The sequence below is a fragment of the Pagrus major genome, chromosome 4 (assembly GCF_040436345.1).
Source record: "Pagrus major chromosome 4, Pma_NU_1.0".
NCBI lineage: Eukaryota > Metazoa > Chordata > Actinopteri > Spariformes > Sparidae > Pagrus > Pagrus major.
The window spans coordinates 37996739-38016160 of record NC_133218.1 but is presented as its reverse complement, the minus strand read 5'-3'; the positions used below and the strand labels follow the sequence as shown (position 1 = coordinate 38016160).

The 19422-nt window shown below is 38.8% G+C and overlaps 3 protein-coding genes across 3 annotated transcripts in view; all 3 read left to right on the top strand.

The window, feature by feature from the left end:
* Nucleotides 1-577: 577 nt before the first annotated feature.
* LOC140994321 (CD209 antigen-like protein C) lies at nt 578-3002 on the top strand. The gene is made up of 6 exons (XM_073463892.1): nt 578-704; nt 1125-1214; nt 1881-1967; nt 2297-2439; nt 2561-2661; nt 2855-3002. Exons 1-6 carry the CDS (start codon nt 578-580, stop codon nt 3000-3002), a joined length of 696 nt encoding a protein of 231 aa, XP_073319993.1.
* Nucleotides 3003-6739: 3737 nt separating this feature from the next.
* The window catches only part of LOC140994320 (uncharacterized), a 35719-nt gene continuing 23036 nt past the window's right edge, over nt 6740-19422 (top strand). The window contains exon 1 of the mRNA XM_073463891.1: nt 6740-7021. Coding sequence (XP_073319992.1) covers nt 6740-7021 — 282 coding nt within the window. The remainder of the gene's footprint in view (nt 7022-19422) is intronic.
* LOC140994746 (hepatic lectin-like) lies at nt 13052-17069 on the top strand. Its single transcript, XM_073464513.1, has 7 exons — nt 13052-13127; nt 13416-13514; nt 14490-14573; nt 15575-15723; nt 15864-15964; nt 16106-16163; nt 16968-17069. The coding sequence occupies exons 1-7, from the start codon at nt 13085-13087 to the stop codon at nt 17067-17069; spliced, it is 636 nt and encodes a 211-aa protein (XP_073320614.1). The 5' UTR covers nt 13052-13084.

The window sequence follows — 19422 nt, the reverse complement described above, 5'->3', positions numbered from 1 at the left end:
GTTCATGTGTAGGAAATGATGTAAGCATGGTTTTCCTGTTTACAGCCTGAGAAGGCTACAATATGTATCATTACAATAGATAGATAGATAGATAGATAGATAGATAGATAGATAGATAGATAGATAGATAGATAGATAGATAGATAGATAGATAGATAGATAGATAGATAGATAGATAGCAGTTGGTTGTGTTGCGTAGATGTTCTCATGGTCTCACATGCTTTAGATAAATATGATTTCATTTCTGTGGTAGTCTGACATCTAACTCTAAAAATTAGTTTTGAGAACTTCCTCTTCTTCTTTCTTCCAAATTGCAAGTCTTGGCTATATAATGCATTTACTTCTGCTTTCTAACCCGGAACAGATTAGCTCAACCAGTGATGACATTGTTTCACATGTTTCAACATACCACATATGGTTGTGATTTTGTTGAAGACGTACAGCTTTTACACTTCTGGGAGTGTCCTTAACGACTCTGTAAGGTCACACAGAAGTGGATCCCACATCAGTTTCATTCTTAGAAAAAACTCCCACCACTTAGAAAACATCACCATTGTCACTTGGTTGTTAAAACACAATGAAGTTTGTCCAAAAGGAGCAGTCAGAGATCACTATGGACTATGTAAACATACCCGATGCATCAGCCGGGCGTGCCCTGAAGAGCTGTTCTGGACAGGATGGTGGAGTGACTGCTGCAGTTCCTGGTGAGTCAACATTCTGGGAAGAAGGGCTGAGAAAGAATCCATTTTTCCAAAGTTTTTAGTGTACGTGAGGAAGTATTATTGATCTGCTTTCATGTGATGTGAGATTATTCAGTCATTTTGCATTGAGGAACAAGTTATGTTCTTGTATTACACTTGAAAAGTACACATAATGGTTTATGAAACTGCCTGACTACACATTGACTGATTTAGTAAACCTAGGATTTTCCTATCTCTTCTTGACTTCTCTAAGTTAGGATTTCTGTGGTTGTAAAATTTGTTAATCTCGATCTCTGTCCCACATTCATTCGTCCCCAAATGGCGACACAGAACATTTCTCAGATAACTCTGTACACCTGCTTCATGGAGCAGGTCGTCAGACACTTAATTTGTGATTAATGTTTGTCTGATTTGTGCACTCAGGGAGAAAACTCTACAAATGTGTTGCCGTGAGCTTTGGACTTTTGTGTATCCTACAAGCTGTTCTCAACATTTCATTGCGTCACACTCTCTGTGAGTCATTTTAATTTCTTTCTTTTTTTCCTTTTTTTTATTTCCACAGACTTTTATTTAATTTTTCCTATTAGTATAAGACTAAGAAAAATATACCTGGTTACTTGAAATTACAAGATATGACCATCAGTTTCTCTGAGGGGTTTCTATGTGTGCAGATCACTTGATTGACAATGACTTATGACAATAACAACTCATGATAATTCCTGTGCACTCAGGCTCTCTCACAGTTTTGGTCCAATTGAGTAATATTCCGTAACAATGCAGTTTCCCATACCTGTTCATTAACGCATTAATATTTGTGGGTGGCTGACGACAGGGAAACAAGTTTGGGGAAGTTTAGAATCAGTATATAATATATAATACTAGCAGTACTAAGCTCATGTATTACTGTTAGATTCCTCAGAAGAGGATGGGACTTTCCAGATCTTGCTTCATATTTTTGCTATTGAAATAAAAACGAAACCCATGAGTCACAACTGTCAGCTTGTTAACATGGTAATCAAGTCTAGATTTTGTTCCTGAATGTTCTCCTGTCTACATGTCAAAGTAACCTTGAGCATTATAATAGTCAACCAATTTGGTCTCAGTGCATTTTGGCAGAACTGCTGGTTTAATGTAATGTTTGACACATGAATTCTCAATGAAGTGTTTCTGCTCTTTCAGACAGTTCTGGCAGTAAGACACCAGATAAAGAGGCCCGCTGCAAAAACCTGACCGAGGACGAACTGAAGAGGAAACTGATTAACTTTGGTAAGTAGGAGGATAAAACTTGCATCTAAAGGGACATTCAGTGCACTCTTCAGGAAAACAGGATAGGCCGCAAACGAAAAATGTCAGTACCTAGCCCAGCTTACACTAACGGGCCCCCATGAGCATACTCCTACGCACAGGAAGAGGAAACAAACGTCTGTCCTCAAAGCCATGCTCTTTTTACTTACCCATCTAATTTATTCATTATCACTTGTTAAATGAACTAACTGTTGAAGTAGGTAAATAATTTAGCATTGCAGAGTCAAACTCTAAGCTCTTTTTGTTGTCAAAATGTTCACATCTTGTTATATTATGTCTTTGCATAACAGATCACTATTTCCAACAAGGATGGGTGTATTTCCATCCCAGTTTCTATTACATTTCTTCTATCAAGAAATCCTGGAAAGACAGCAGAGATGACTGTCTGCAAAGAGGAGCTGACCTGATTATCATCAAAAGCAAAGAAGAACAGGTGTGTTTGAAGTTAAGAGGCAATAGCAAGAGAAAGAGTGAAACATGTGAGGTCATCTAGGGGTAAGATTGATTTAAACTAGTTCTATTTATATTGATTACTGTTTTTCTCTGTAAACAAGGAGTTCACGAGAAATTTCCACAACCTCCCATGGATCGGACTGACAGACAGAGAAACCGAAGGGATGTGGAAATGGGTGGATGGCACGCCGCTGACTGAAAGGTTCACATGTTAGCTTTTTAATCGAAATACATCAATGCTGAAACTTAATGCCTTTTGTTGGAGTGATAACTGGCTCCATACTGAATCACAGGGAACATTTTAATTTAACTTAAACCTGAACACATGTTGCTGTCCATCCAATGCTTCTTGGCTTGTGCTCTTTGTTTCAAGATTATTTGTTTCTTTGTTTCAGCTACTGGAGCCCTGGAGAGCCCAACGCTTATAGAGGCAAAAGAGAAGACTGTGTAGTATTCAAGTCCCATGATTTTGAAAGCAACTGGAATGATTTATCGTGTGAAGAACACAATTTCTGGATCTGTGAAAAGATGATAGCTTTATAACTCAGCATATATAAAACCCTGAAAAGCTGTAACACACTTTATGGTCAGTCTGGGTGCAGAAATTCCACTTTCCCAAAAATATTTCACAATCCTGTGACTGTGTACATGTGAACGATGAAGCTGTATCCATGTCTTTATAGGCAAAATGGCCATTGAGCTATATCAACCTGTTGTCACTCTCAACACGACAATTATGTCAGCTTGGTCGCCCTGCACTTCAAACTATGCTGCTGTAGATAACCCACTAGCGTTATTCCTGAAAGCACTCATATAGCCAAATGTTTGGATGTGCTGTTGAAGTCCGTTGAGACAGCAGTGGGATGAAAACTAATAGTCAACGTTGACTTCTTTTTAATTTATGTTACATCACTTACGTGACTTAACTTACAAATGTACTTATTTTATCCCAAACCCAAACGTTAACTGCGTGTTTATTATTGTTGTCATGACAATGAAGGTCACCTGACTATCAAACTCTTAAAATCTGAAATCTTTCTCAACAAGCTTTCATTTAACTAACCAGACATGTGTTATTATGGATCCCACTGCTTTTCCAGCTCAGACTCCCACTCTGCCTCTGATCGGTTGCCTTTATTGGTTGGGTTGTTTAGATTAGGGCATAAGGGCCGAGACTGGTTTGGGTTAAGGTTAGTCTTTCAGGCCAATCAGAGGCAGAGTATTGCGGGTATTGCTAACTTAATGACGGAGGCCTGTGGGTTTAAAGCTGACACGAGAGGGGTAGAGCTGGGAGTGATATTTCTTGACCGATACATGTATAGTCATCCTTGAGCTGGTAACTTGTTGTCATTATTGTCTTTCATCATAACAAGAATGCTCTGAACCTCACCTGCTCAGGCAATTAACAGAAGTACTGAAGAAGCTAATAATTAATTAATTTACCAAAAGGTTTCACTGTCAACATATAATTGATAAACTTTCTTTGAACATGAGTGAGATGATTGCTGACACGATGTCAACTGAAGAAAGGTGAAATGATAATAAATGATGTTTGTGTCATGGCTGGGGTTTTTAGTTTTGTGATTTCCTATTTTATTTTGTAACTCTCTCCTCATGTGTCATGTTTTGCTTCTCATTTCCTCTTTTCTCCTGTAAACATGTGTCTCGTTAGGTAATCACTACCTGTGTATTTACAGTAAGGTCCTTGTCTTCCTCTCTTATTTTGTCAGTTTGTCTATTCTCTTTCCCAACCTCAGTCCTGTGTCTCCTGCAGTCGTTATGTTCATGCCTTTGTTCCCTGTGCTTCTTTTGCATTTACTTTAGGTAGTTTTTGTACTTCTTTTATTCTCAGATTTGCCCCTGCCCTCTCCTTTTGTTTTTGTTGCCAGCTTTTCATTGACGGCCTGATGCACTTGCTTTTTCGATTTTGTGTTTGTACTTCAGAGCTGTTATTAAATCTGGCTTTTAGACTTCAACCTTCCTCTCTGTGTGTCTTGTGTTTTGACGGGTGTGGCTTCCCAGTTTGTCCGGTCATTTTGTTTCTGGGTTTCTATCTCCATTACAGTAACGTGTGGTTGGAGACCACAAGGTGTCCATTTTGTGTCGTGGTAGTGGCAGTTCACTTGTGTCGGGTCTGTGTGCTGCTGTTAGTGGATGGCAGAAATTCTGTAGTTTAACTACTTGTTGTTACCCTTTCGTTTTGTTTGGTTGCACTCCACTGTTGTGTTGGTCACCTGTTGCTTTTTTGCTGTGTGTTTTACATCAGTAATTATGCATTTGGTTTTGTGTTCTCTCCTCCTGGTGGTAGCCATTTTGTTAGTGGGAGTGGCACCCACTGATTTTCATCCTGTGCAGAAGATGAAGTATCACTTTTATGTAGACTGTGTGGTTCAGTATGACAGAGGGGGTCGGACTTGTGATAGCTAAACACCCTATTGCATCTCTGAAATTGAACATTTCTTTAGGGGAGGAACTTTCAGTTTTAAGGGGAGAGGTGTTATGACCCCAGAGGTAGTATAAACATTTCTATTGTATGTGTTTTAATTGCCTCTGTGCTAAAATACCCCTCTCTGTTACCTGAGTGTGTGTGTGATTGATTGCAGGTGTGTTTGAGTGAGTGTAGGCTGTCCAGGGAGCTGATTGGTTCCTGCCTTGAAGCCAGAAGTTTAAAGGCCAGCTCTTCCCAGTTCCTGGGGGCTCTCCTCTCTCAGCCAGACTGCGAGCATGTCTGTTTGTGTTCTAGATGTGTTTTTAAATAAAACCTTGAAAAATGCTTTGCTGCTGGTGGTGCTTGGGGGATGGGAAGAGGGGAGTCTCATTTTCATGTGGCGCCAGGGTTTCTCCTATGCCCTGGTCGTAACAGTCCCTTTTTGTGTTAACCGTAACAGTTTGCACCTTTTTGACGGCCTTAATTGCTTAAATAACCTCTGGTACATCCTGCTACTTGTGCTGAAGAAATTATTTATGTATATCAATGTGCTGTCATGGAAAGATTTAAATTTGTGAAGTTACACCTAGTAAAGTTTGGTATTGGAATACAGAGTTGAATATTTTTATCCATATCAAAATGTACTGACATCTATCTTTAAGTCTGCAGACAGAGAAATAGAGGTTTGAAGTGTGACATTCAAGATAATTTACAACATAGCACTGAACAAAACGGAAAGCACCTTCATGCAGCTGCAACTTCTTGGTTAAATAGGTGAATGTGGTCACCTAACACATTTCACACCACCAGCCCTCAGTTTCCTGTGAAGTAGAGAGTCAGGTGTGTAAATAGACAATGTCCTCTTTTAGAAGATGTTACTCTGAACACAGTTCAGAAAAATACATTATCGAAGGACACTTTGATCAGACTTTGATGGTTTCAGGCACCACAGGATCAAACCATATTGTTAGTACAGCTGGATCATCATGGCTCAACTACTGAATATCTATGGTAACATAGAGAGTCCCTTAGATTATCCCAGCACAAGGAAAAGGGAGATGTCAAGTTCAGAACATATTTATGAAAATGTGTTGATTCACACTCTGGAGCCAAACAGAAGTGGACCTGCGCTCTCAGGTAATAAACACATGCACACAAGATTACATGTACACTACATGTTCTACACACAGACACACACAGAGAGAGAATAGACTATAGTTTTACAGCTTGTCTTCAGGAAAAAAACAACTTAATGTGTAGAAAGAGTCAAACAGCAAGTGACAAAGACTTTTAACAGTTTTGCTGGTTGAGGAAATGACATACAAAGCTGTGCAAACGAATCTAAATTTATATTGACTCATACAAAAATATATGTTCCATACTTTTGAATGGTTTCAATGGGTGACAGCTGCTCCTTTGAATATAATTAAAATTAGCAATAAACCTTCATACTTGTGATAACACTACCCAAGCACCCCAAGCATCGCAGCGGCTAACAATTCTAGTACACAGGTCATTTGACTGTCTGTAATAAGTTGTATTTTCAGAGTTTTATAACATATGATAATGATAATGCTGGCTAGATTTTATTTCATTTGAAATTGAAATTCAAAGAAAGAAGTGACAAACATTGCACTCAATTTCAGGTGTTAAACATGGAAAGAGGATTTCCTGCAGAGCTGCTGCACTATGTCTGCTGTGTCTTCTCCTGATTGGACTCATAACTCTGGTGTTCATAGGTGAGTACTTTGTTAGTATGCTGATAATGCACTAAGAAATATATTAATGGTTGCCACTCTTTGTTTATGTGTCAAACACAGTTTTCAAGAGCAACACTGAGAGAGAAAAGGAGATGGCCCAGTTACAGACCAGATACATCAACGTGACTGAAAAAAGAGACCAGTTACAGACCAGATACAACAACCTGACTGAAGAAAGAGACCAGTTACAGACCAGTAACAACAACCTGAAAAAAGAAAGAGACCAGTTACAGACCAGATACAACAACCTGACTCAAGAAAGAGACCAGTTGCAGACCAGATACAACAACCTGACTCAAGAAAGAGACCAGTTGCAGACCAGATACAACAACCTGACTCAAGAAAGAGACCAGTTGCAGACCATTTACAACCAAGTGGTCACAGGAAAAAAACCAGCAGCAAGCAAGATTGGAAACCCTGACAAAAGACAGAAATAATCTTTGGATAAAGCCTCAAGGTAAGTTGGGAATGAAATTTCTGAAAAGATTGCTGGCTGCTGAAAAGTTGAAAATGATAAGGAATTAAGGTTTAAGCAGCTGATGTCAAAGCCCTTTAAGCACAGCAATAAGCTACAGTGTACTAGATGGAGTTGACTTGTTATCCATAATAAAGGTACTGTGACACCACAGAGATCAGACAAGCAGTCTAATCAGTTCATATCAATCAGTTGTAGGTTTGAAGGGGCCCTAGTCCCGCTATAATGACGGGCCCTAGCTTGCTCCTGGACATTAGACTTCACTTTGAGGGCCATAATGCCAAGTCTGTTTGCTTGGATATAGTTTCATTGTTTGAAAAAGCACACTTTTTTTGATGAAAAAATAATGAATGAGAAGTGGCAATTGTGTGAGTTTGGGGAGGTTGAAGAGAAATTTTAAAGAAGAATCTAACAGATTAACCCCACTGTGATGTCACCAGCTTTAACTGAAAGATTCGGACACAAACAGTAATGTCCTGAACATTTGAGCTGAGTAATGAACTGAGCACTTTGAAAATGATTTCATTTTCTATGTTGAACAGTGCTGAAGTCGTTACCTGCCAAAATTAAACAGGATTAAGAATCAGCGTTCACGCTGATGAATGAAAAGAGTAACGGATAAGAACAGAGATGGAGAATTGATCCAATAATCTTTTATTCTCAACTCTCAACAGTTAAAACCAGTCAACAGGGAGGCGATCAAAAGCCAACAACAAGGAGATAGTGGACTGCTGGAGATGGATCAAGGAAGACATCACATCCGAGACAGAAGCCATTTTGGAACAGACAGGAGTAATCATGTCCCACCCCCACACAACCAGCTGTTATCACATGACCAGAATCTCATATTTTGGCCACATGATAATAACTAAATCCTCCTCTGTAGAGAAAAGCGACAAGATGGGGGGTAAAAGCTTTAGAAACAATAAGCTGCACCTTCCATTGAGATTTTTTTGGTTGAAAGACTAAAAACAGTTTTGCTCATTACTTCATGTATTTCAGACAAGTGAAGAAGAGAGTCATCAGGAAAAAGAAAAGTTAAACTTTTAAACACATCATATCATCATTGTAAAAGCTCAGAATTTAAGACATCCGGGATTCAGAGCTGCAAACTATAGCTTGTCCAGTTAGTCTTTGAAGCTTACGTTAACGGCAGCTAAACTAGCTCCCTTGCAGAACTTTTAAAAGTAGCATTATAGGACTTTAGTTTGTCTAAACCTTTTCAAACATACTTTCCAGCCAAGTTACATCATCATAACTGGCTGGTTGCTCAGCTGTTTTATTGTAATTCATGTCCAGCAGGTGGCACTGAAGCGTTTAACCCCGACTGAATAATTGCTATCCCTCCTATAGAGTGGTCTATGGATGACATATTTTTGTAGGCTAACCTGGGACTTAGCATCACCCTAGTTCCCTCAACAACAATTTCAATTGGATTTTGGATTATTGCCGAACATAAGCTCTGTGGCGAACGTATGTTTATGATACTAACACACTTTGTTTATCAAGGTAAACTTCACAGATGAACACCACTTTTGTGATTTTTGAAGTGTAAACTAAATCGCTAGAAGTAAAAAGCTAATGTGAGGCTACAAACAGACTACTTTGTGGTTGTATGACTTAAACGTCACCACCACTAAGCGTCATACTTCACAATTGCTATACACATTTTCTATAAATTGATCAGTCTACGAGTTGTAAAGTTAGTAAGTCAGCCTGTAAAGACAGACTATTGGGTAGGTTTTCAAGACAGGTAAGTGCTTTATAATTCAATTGTGGGACATTTTGTGACATTTTTTATGTCCTAGAAAAAAATGTGTTAATATCTTAAGCATGTGGTAACCACAGGCCTTATTTCAGGCATTTAACCGAAAACCCATTCAAGGGACCCGGAAGTGGAAATATGGTGACTGATTTCTAGGTTTTAGGACTAATTTCTACAGCACTGCATTTAATTTCTTTGTTGCACTATTTTCTGTTTAGCCACCAGTATGTGATATTTGCTGATTGTATGAAGAGTTTTGAGAAAACAACACCTTTTGGAGCATTCAAATGGAAACAGGTGTTTGCTATATTTAAAAAAAAGAAGTGAGTAATGATGTCAGGGAGTAGATTTATCATTTGTAGACTGTCGAATGTGTAATAAAAGTCTGCAGTGTTTCACAGATTACACCTCTGACGCACTCAAGTTCTGTAGTAGGACTCCCATTTGTTCTTACAAAATGTCAAAATGTATTATGTAAGATGATGAAACGTTTAGCAGCATGTTTATATAATCTTGCAACAAAGAAGTCTATGCTTGCATTATTTCTGTATGTCAAACAACTTTTATAGTTAGTGTCATTTTGTAGTTGTGTGAAATTTGTCACTGAGTCATGCTGTTTTTTGTCTGTTTAACAGCTTCGTTTCCTTCAGAGAACAGTCACACCATCTTAAATTAAAATAGTGACAACAACATTGATCTTCTTGATAGTTACACCTTACTGCAGAGACATTATTGTTTGAGGTCAAATGTTCTGCCTTGTCATAAAGCTTGTGTTCTAAAAGGCCAATATCTTCTCTGTACTTTCTGAAAAAAAATAATAAAATCCATTTTTATGTTGTTGTGTTTTGTTTCTAACAATAACAAAAAATGTCAAATGTAAATATGACAATATCAAATAAGAGGTCCCTTAATATTAGACTGTTTTCAGGGCTGCTTGGTGATTCATACTTTTTTAAATTAAGTGCAGTCAACAGTGTATTACAGTAGTGTGGAAACACCTGGCCAGTAGAGGTCAGGGCAACAAAGATTATCAATCATGTCTGCTATGTTACTTTTGACTACTTGATGCAAATCTGAATCGTTCTGTGTGAAATAAGCTTCATGTCACCAGGTTTATTTAATTCCTCAATAGGGGATCATGCTTAAGCCCAGAATTCATTTAGAAGATCTAGAGGTCAATGTTAATAAGTTCATGATTTTTACATTTCAAAATGTTTGTAGTCTTAAACCATCACCTACCCTACTTTTGTTTTATAATGGCTGTAAAAAGAAAAGTTTGTGCAACTTGTTTTTCCTGACATGGTGGAAAACACATTGCATGACCTTAATCTTTTTTGACTATACTGTATATTGGTCAGCAATTGGCCATTTTATAATGTTCTCATCAAATAAAATAAAGTCCTTATGGTCTCAGGTGCTGTCACTTTTTAAACTTTATTTAACAATTTGTTGACTGGAAATTTACCTCTAAAAACTAGAGATTAACTAAGACCATCTTGTGATAGGATCACAACCCATGAGTAGTATTTACTATATAATTACACGAGTACTCACAGTACATGCCACTACTTAACTCTCCCTTGCTCAAACCACACAATGTGTATGTGTAATCTTAAAATCATGTTTCAGATACACTAAAGTAGGCTATACTATAATGTCAATTTGTGTAAATTAATTGTGCATCTGAATCTACAAAAACAACAAAAGCATCAAGTCTCTTACTTAATAAAAGACCCAAAGATGCCATGCTAGGGACACTGGTGTGTTGTAGTTAAAGTAGTTTTTTTTTTTCTTACAATGGACATTAACCTGGCAATAGACAAGTTGTTTGTCTATTGTGCTGCGGCATCCGACAGATAGCAGTCCTGCCTATCTGCTCCGCTTCTTCGCTGCTCTTAAAACAGTTGCGCTGTGCTGTTTTAGAGGTGTGAAGAAGAATTGATCACCTGACACCTGTAGACAAGGAGCTGATTGTGGCTGCACTTTAATTTATTAAAAATAATTATTCCTAGATTTATTTAGTTAAGTTGCACTACTATTTTATACTGTTCTATTTAAAAATAAATTTAAAAATAAATGGCTTTCATTTGCTGCATTCATTCATGTTTTACACAGGGTTTAACCTGAGCCAGGCCTTACCACAATGATAATCATGTCACAGTCATGCAGGCGTAGTATGATATTTTTATATATATATATATATAACACACTGGTAGGCTATCGGTATCGGTACTCGGTATCGGCCGATACCCACAGCATAAGCAAGGGAGTAGGTTTGATTTTGAGATTGGTGGGGACACAAAAGTGCTCCAAGGCAGCAGTCCTGAAAGTTGTCGGTTTTTTGCATTAGCAATCATAATTTGCTGCTCTCCCTGCCACTCTCCCTGCTGCTCTTTCCAGGTGGATCAGTTTCCTTAGGAATAAACCACAATATAAATTTGACAACTGTATAGCAACTACTGTAAACACATACACACTAGTAATACATGATGGGGCCTCTTAGAACACCAGACTTGACATAAAGCTCTGATTTTAAAGCCACATGGCTGAAGCATTGCTATTCAGATCATCATCACACTAACATTTGTCACAGTGCTGAATCTCATGACTAACATATCCATCATTATTTAACCTCACCTGTGAATTTCCAGCCTCTCTTTCAGCTTCTCCTCCTCCATCTCCTCCAGCTTCTCCTCCTCTATCTCCTCCAGCCTCTCCTCCTCTACCTCCTCCTGCCTCTCTTCCTTCATCTGCTCCAGCCTCTCCTTTTCCACCTCCTCCTACCTCTCTTCCTCTACCTTCTCTGGCCTCTCCTCCTCCATCTCCTCCAGCCTCTCTGCTGTCTGTCACCTTACAAAAATATGTTGATGCATGACATGAACAGATACATTAGGGATACAATGATCATAGAGCTTGATGGTACAGTTATTGCCTGAGCAAAAAAGGCTTTTACTAAATGTTAAGATTACTTAATATTAATTAATTATATTTTATAATTATAAAATCACATGATCATCTAGAATCTGAGGTTTTATTGTATTTCCACCACAAAGTTTCTTTACTTGTGTTTTTAAACCGTTGCTCTCTTCTACACAAATACATGAAAATAAGAATTAAAAATAACTTTTAAAAAGTGTATCTCTTTGGCATTAAATATTCTCTTTTATTCAATATCTGTATTGTTGAGCCTCTACCTATACACCCTTGAAGTAACTTACACTTTGACTCCTAAAGAAGTCTCTTATATCCAGTTTTCTTTGACATCCTTCAAATCCTATACAGCACACACGCACGCACACACGTACACGCACGCAAACAGACACAAACACAAATGTAAATGACACCACTGATATTAAAATCCATCTAGCTGACGTGACCCAGGAAGAACAAATGCCGAACATGTTGACAACTTACACTCGCAGTTGCAGATAACATGCACTGCCTCTCGTCCGGTCCAACTAGCAGGTTGCAGGTAGTTTTTACAAGCAGAAGGAGTGACAGTGGGGACAGCCAATCACATGTAAGTTAGCGAGAAACCGGCAGCCGATCAGGGAGCGGTATTTGGGTTAGAGGCGGGACTTCTAGCAGAGACCGATATTTAACCCTTTGTGTGCCATAATCATTGACTAAACACTACGGACAGCGGTTGTATTGATAGTGACTACACAGTAGCGGCTGAATATTGGTAGGGACGTGTCCCTAGCGTCCAGACCCAATTCTACGCCCTTGAGCATAAGTATCGGAATCGGTATCGGGAGGGAAAAAATGGTATCAGAACATCTCTAGTCAAAGCAACCCCAACCCTGACCCAACGACAAAACTGATCCGAGACTCTTTTGATGAATTAGCAATCATCTGTACTAAGTGGGGTTTTTCATTCATCATCTCTATTGTTAATAAATTGTATGTGTTTTGTAAAAACATCTGGATGTAATGATGTATTGAAGATTTCTAAGTCATGGCACTGCAACAGCTTTCAGTGTTTAATGGTACAATATTACAACAGCCATGATATGGATGAGACAGACAGCATAGTCAAATAAGAGGGAGGGGGGATGGTGATAAGTTGCTGACAGACAAGAAAGAGAAGTAAGTTCATGTGGTGGGCAGAAAAGAAGAAGCAGTTATTAACCAGTCCAGTTCTCAGAAACACCATCACATAATTTTGTCATTTTCTGTTGGAAAAAGGAGTCTGAGATGACTTTGGACGATGAAAACCTGCCTGATGCTTCATCCAGGAGTAAGTAACTTTAAGTTTGTCTGACAATATGCTGTATCTTGTACTGTGTGCAGACCATGAGTTTGGGATGACCCAACATGGAAGGCATTGCTTTTGTCAGAACCGTGAGGGCTTTGCTTTAGTAATAACTTAATTCGACATCATAAGGTTCATTCTGTCTTGTCTATAAACAGTACCAGAGGTGAAATAAAAAATAGCTTACCAGTTTCCTGTTTCAAAGAATTCAGTATCAGGCCTTTCTGTTAATAATACTGATTTTGCACGTATGTGTTTGGATTCTGCACACAGAGGGAAAACTCTACAGACTCTACAGACTGGTTGTTCTGAGTTTTGGCCTCCTGTGTGTCCTCCAAGCTTCTGTCAACATTTCACTGCGTCTTACCCTCTGTGAGTCCTTTTAAATTGTCTTTGAACTTTAAACCTGTGTTGACTGACCTCTGTTTAACTTCCCCATCTGGTTATTATATATGATGGCCATGGAAACACACGCTGCAACTTAAGAAATCACAAGTGAATGGAGAAAACATCTCTATCAATTTGACAGAGCATGTGCAACATTTTGAAAACAACACTGCTGGTTGATTAAGCACAATTCCTTTATGCCTGAAGATCAACAGCATGTGATTGTTGGACCTGAAAGACATGACAACTGTATAGCAACTACTGTAAACACATACACACTAGTAATACATGATGGGGCCTCTTAGAACACCAGACTTGACATAAAGCTCTGATTTTAAAGCCACAACTGTCTACAAACATATTCTGAATAATGACAATTAAAACTATGACAATCACTTTGTCTGACTGCTGTAGTTCTCGCAGCAACGTCAATGTGATGCTTTGTGATCAAGTGAGATGAGGATGTGATGTGATGGCTTTGTATGAGGAAATGGTTAATGCCAGTAATAAACAAACTCAAACCTTTGATCAAAAGATCAAGACATTTATCCATCCATTGTCTTTGGACTGTGGGAAGAAGCGGGAGCAAAACTTTTTTGCTGTGAGGCTACAGTGCCAACTACTGCCCCAATGTGCAACCCTGGATTAAAACACAATTTCCATATCCAAATCTGATGAAACAACATTTGTAACGCAAAGTTCGCTCCTTGTTGTTTTTAATGTAACTGTTAACAGAATAGTGTCAATAGTATCCTGGTGTGCACTGGAATATTGATATTTTTTAACCACCAGCTGCACCCAGAAGAGAAGCACGACTGTGCACGGGGTGTCTTCCATTTTTTACAATTTCCATATTGTTTGCATTGAATATCTCTTAACTTGCGTTTTCTTTTGCCCTTCCATCAACATTTCAGCTTTATTGCAGAATATTCCCATGATTTAGTCTTTCTGCTTTCTCAGATAGGAAGTCACTCGACATTGAGGCCAGATTTAAAGCCCTTACTGAGGAGCGGGATGAACTGAAGACAAAGCTGGTTGACATTGGTAAGTGTGAGGATTCATAGTGCTCAGATGATGAATCCATGACTTCTGTGATCCCCTTACTTTTCCCTGTAGCACCACCTGCAGGTCAAAGTTTTCACTTATCCAGTGAAATATTTCAACATCCACTAAGTGGCTTGACTCAAAATTTTGTACAGACATTTATGGTTCCAAGAGGTAAATCCCAACTTTTCTGTTAGCGCCACCTTGAGGATTGATTGATTGATTGATTGATTGATTGATTGATTGATTGATTGATTGATTGATTGATTGATCAGATTTACGTTTCCTCAAAACATTTTCTGTGCTTTCTCTACTAGAGGGGCTTCACATTTTCCCCAGATATCTAATTCTCGTCTCATTGCTGGATGTCTAGCAGACTATCAGGGCACCCAGGTGGCAGAGTGTGGCACAGGAGGACAGCTGAGAACAGGCACTCAGGCTTTGGCGCAACTCCCACCAATAGCTCTCCCTCTTGTTGTCTGGTGGACTGACTTTACCAGAGCCACGAAAATATCTGTCAGCGTGACTGACACATTATTATTCCCTCAGTATGTTCAGTGGTTGTCTGGGTGTTAATGGGTTGTGCATGTGTTTTTCTTGTGGTTGGTTTTTGATAAACAGCCAGCAGTGGAGCTGATGCAGCAGATAGTGAGCCATAGTTGCCCAACCAGGAAGCACACAGACAACATGATGGCAGGTTAACAAGGGGGACAAATCACCTGCTGTATATGCTGGATAATTAAGTGACTATAATGAAGTGCTCTTTGATTCTCTTTAACACCTATGATTTATTATTAAGTGTTAAGATGACCTAAAATAATGCACTTTTGTTGTTCAAGTTATACACTGAAATTAGCAAATTAAACTAAATGTGAGTGAGTGAGTTAGTGAGTGAGTGAGTGAGTGAGTGAGTGAGTGAGTGAGTGAGTGAGTGAGTGAGTGAGTGAGTATTCATATTGTTTTTTGACATATTGAGGATTTCTCTCTGTTTTTCTCCTCAGTTAAAGCTAACTATTCTCAACAAGGATGGATTTATTTCAGCGGCAGTTTCTATTACATTTCTTCAATCACCAAAACCTGGCAAGAGAGTAGAGATGATTGTCTGCAAAGAGGTGCAGATCTCATGATTATTAACAGCAAAGAAGAACAGGTGGGTGTATTTATGTATATTTAACTATGTGTGAGACAGAAACATGACACACAAAAAAAAGATTGAATGTAATGAGGTAGTAGGTGGATTCCATTTTGTTAAAGTTCACAGTTATGTTGATGATTTGTCTCTGTATAAAGAGTTTCACAAGACAATTGAAGGATGACTTGTGGATTGGACTGACCGACACAGAGACAGAGGGCACATGGAAATGGGTTGATGGGACTCCACTCAAAACAAGGTTCACACAGCTTCACATTTCTCATTTATTAGATTTAGACTGCATTGTTAGAATAAAGAAATCAACAATATCCTGCATGTTTCAGTTGACGTGTTTCTTGTGTTCTTTACAAAAAACATATTGTTTGGTTTTGGGTTTCAGCTACTGGTTGGATGGTGAGCCTAACAGCTTTGAACAAGCAGAAGAAGACTGTGGAGAAGTGAGATACCATGAAAAGGAAAACAGCTGGAATGATAAACCATGTAATTTAAAAAGTTTTTGGATCTGTGAAAAGAACCTGCTTGTATAACTCCACATCTATATTTAACAGATGTCTAACTCAGGACAATACCAGTATGAGCCGAACGACTCCCACACAAAGCCAAATAATGAGCTAACTTAATTTTCTACTTTGGCCTTACATCAGCCCACATTACACTTTAAAAAAAAAAAAATAAAAAAATACTTTTCAGATTGGATCAGTCAGAAGAGTATGGTCAGTACGGTGGCCCTGAAGTGCAAATCACAAGAGGCAAATCAGAAAACACAACGGCAAATCAGAAAACACAACGACATTAACCAAACTGGAAAAGGTAGGTACCCTCGGGCGACATGAATCGTCGCTGATTGGATTGGTCCGTCCTTTGAACCGGAAGGACATGGTTTACATGTTTTCAAAACAAGAGCGCCGCCGGTGACGACGTACGCGCTGCTATTAAAGAATATTTTGATGCAGGACATGGATATGGGTCCGTGTATCATCTGATCATGCAATTATTCCATTTAATCTGGCAAACGAAAAACGAAAAAACGAGTCAATATTTCGTTTTTCTGTTTTTCTGTATGCACCAAACATTGAAAACGGGTGTTTGTTTTCCTATTTTCAGCCCAAAACGGAAAATATAATAAACAAGGAAACCAAAACAAAATAATAAATCTAATTTACATTTTCCGTTATTGTTATACCATTTCCCACGGTACATTTCTTCTGTGTGGCCACGCTTTGCGCATGCACAATGTATAGTCGCTCGGTATCCATGGTGAGCAACAACACACCGGTCTGAGCGCCAAAAGTCCCACGGTCCAGTCCATTGACTGTGTCCAGTCTATGGTCCAGTCCCAGTAGACCGCTGGAGTCCCACGTTCTAATGGCCACACTCGAGCCATACCTGTCTCTAATTAATGACATGTTTATGAATGGAGTGACGTATCATGAGATCTCAGAAAAGTTGCGAGAAATGGATGTCCAGCAGGGAAGCTCTGAAATCACACAGAGACGCCACATTATTCCCATTCACACTGCCGTTGGCATGCGGGGATCCTGCGCCAATTCTCCACATCCGCCTCTGTGTGAAAGTTTCAGATGCGGCGAGGGGTGAAATTTCGCTGCGCCTCCAGAGGTAGTATCAGAGGCGCAGATTTGTCGTTGTGTTTTTTGATTTGTTGTTGTGTTTTCTGATTTGCCGTTGTGTTTTGCACTTCAGGGCCGCCGTAGGTCAGTCCTGTAGCAGGAATAAATTAAACGGGGGCATTCCAATTTCATGATGATAATTTTAAAAGCAGTGTTGTAAACATGTTGTAAACATTTTAGGGTATTTCACACCTCTAACTTTACCAGCAACGACTAATTTTGTCTTTCAATAGCAGATATCAACACAGTCCTTTCGGGGAAAAACACTTCTCACAGTGAAGCAGGAAGTGTATTTTGGTACCTCAACTATCAGAGTGACCACATCTATTCACTTCTGTAGGAAACTATGTTTTTAATATGTACGTCTGAATGTTGAGTTAGTGTTCACTGAGCCTGTATCAGTTAAGTTTGTATTGTATCTATATGTGGTTATAGCCATATTGTGTATGATTGCTTGTAATTTTCAGACTGGCTTGTAAGCAACAATACTGAAGACAGTGTGAAGTGTGAGAGGTCTGTTCAAAAGAAAGTTTCAAATATGAAGTATTTTGTAGAGTGGTATCAATGTACATAAAACTAATGTATTTTAAATGCTTTTCATGTAATTTTTATGCCCCTGTAAAGCACTTTGAGTTGCCTTGTGTCTGAATTATGCTATACAAATAAACTTGCCGTGCCTTACAGAGTACAATGATATTGTTTTTGTTGAATTTAGTTTGTAGGATCAGTCTGTTTTGGTGTCTTTCTCCTTGTTTAATTGGATCTAAATAGCTTGCAGAATAGATCAAATGAAATAATAAACAGTCTAAATTTTACCCTGTCAACACTTTGCTGATGTTGAGCGGTTCTAATATCAACCTATAGCTCAACCCACCTTGGGAAGTGACTTTAATTTTATTTTGTCAAGGTTCAAAACATGTTACATGTTATAGCTGCAGCAGCATTCATAATCTGTATCATGACTAAACTGTTTGAATCAAGGAAGTAATACAGTTTATTAAAGAACAAGGAAGAACAAAAGGGCTGTGCTGTGCAAGCAACATAAAAAAGAAGCAGACCGCACCATTCTAAGAAGAAACCACCACTCGACACGACTTTCAGCACACATTTACGGGTAAAATATGGTGGTCCACAAAGGTGAATCAGAGATCACTATCCAGATTGTAAACCTCCCTGCTACTTCAGCCAGAAAGAGTTACACCTCAGCTGCAGGTGCAGGTCCAGTGCAGCTTGCTTTCAGCCATGTGAACCCATTGTGTGTGTGTGTGTGTGTGTGTGTGTGTGTGTGTGTGTGTGTGTGTGTGTGTGTGTGTGTGTGTGTGTGTGTGTGTGTTCAAGCTTAGAGTTAAAGTATTGAAGTACTGTAAAAGTCAGTGAGGTGGACATTGAAATAAGTTTGATGGAAAAATTCAACATAAATTTCAATTAAGTTGTTAATAGTTTATGTCTCTCTTTTTAAAAAAGGATTTTGCAAACCGGTTCAAGAAGTACAAGTGGCTCTGCCTGACTGACTCACAGAGAGAGGGGACGTGGAAATGGGTGGATGGGACTCTACTGACCAAAAGGTTCAAACTTTTGTTTGTTTGTGTGTTTGTTTGTGTGTTTGTTTGTTTGTTTGTTTGTTTGTTTGTTTCAAATTAAATCACTTCCTTGTGCTTCTTGAATTGCATTCTCTGATAAAAGTTTATTTGTTTGATTACAGCTACTGGGCCTCTAAGGAGCCTAACGGTGGAAAAAAAGAAAACTGCGGGGATATAAAGAAATATGATGCTGAAAACAGTTGGAATGATGAAGACTGTTCCCATTCACTCTACTGGGTCTGTGAAAAGAAACTCCCACAATAACTCAAAACCCATCAGACAGTACAGAAAACTCAGATTAATAAATGCATCTCTCAGTTTCATCTGAACAGAACAAAAGACTCTTCTGCTGTTGTTGTTGTTGTTGTTGTGACATTTCATTGTGAACTCAGACCTTCACAAAAGCAGTCAGACTATGATGGTGTGGACATGCTTATTATTTTCAAGTGTAGACAGCATTTCCAAATTTTCCGTTTTAGTGTGCACAT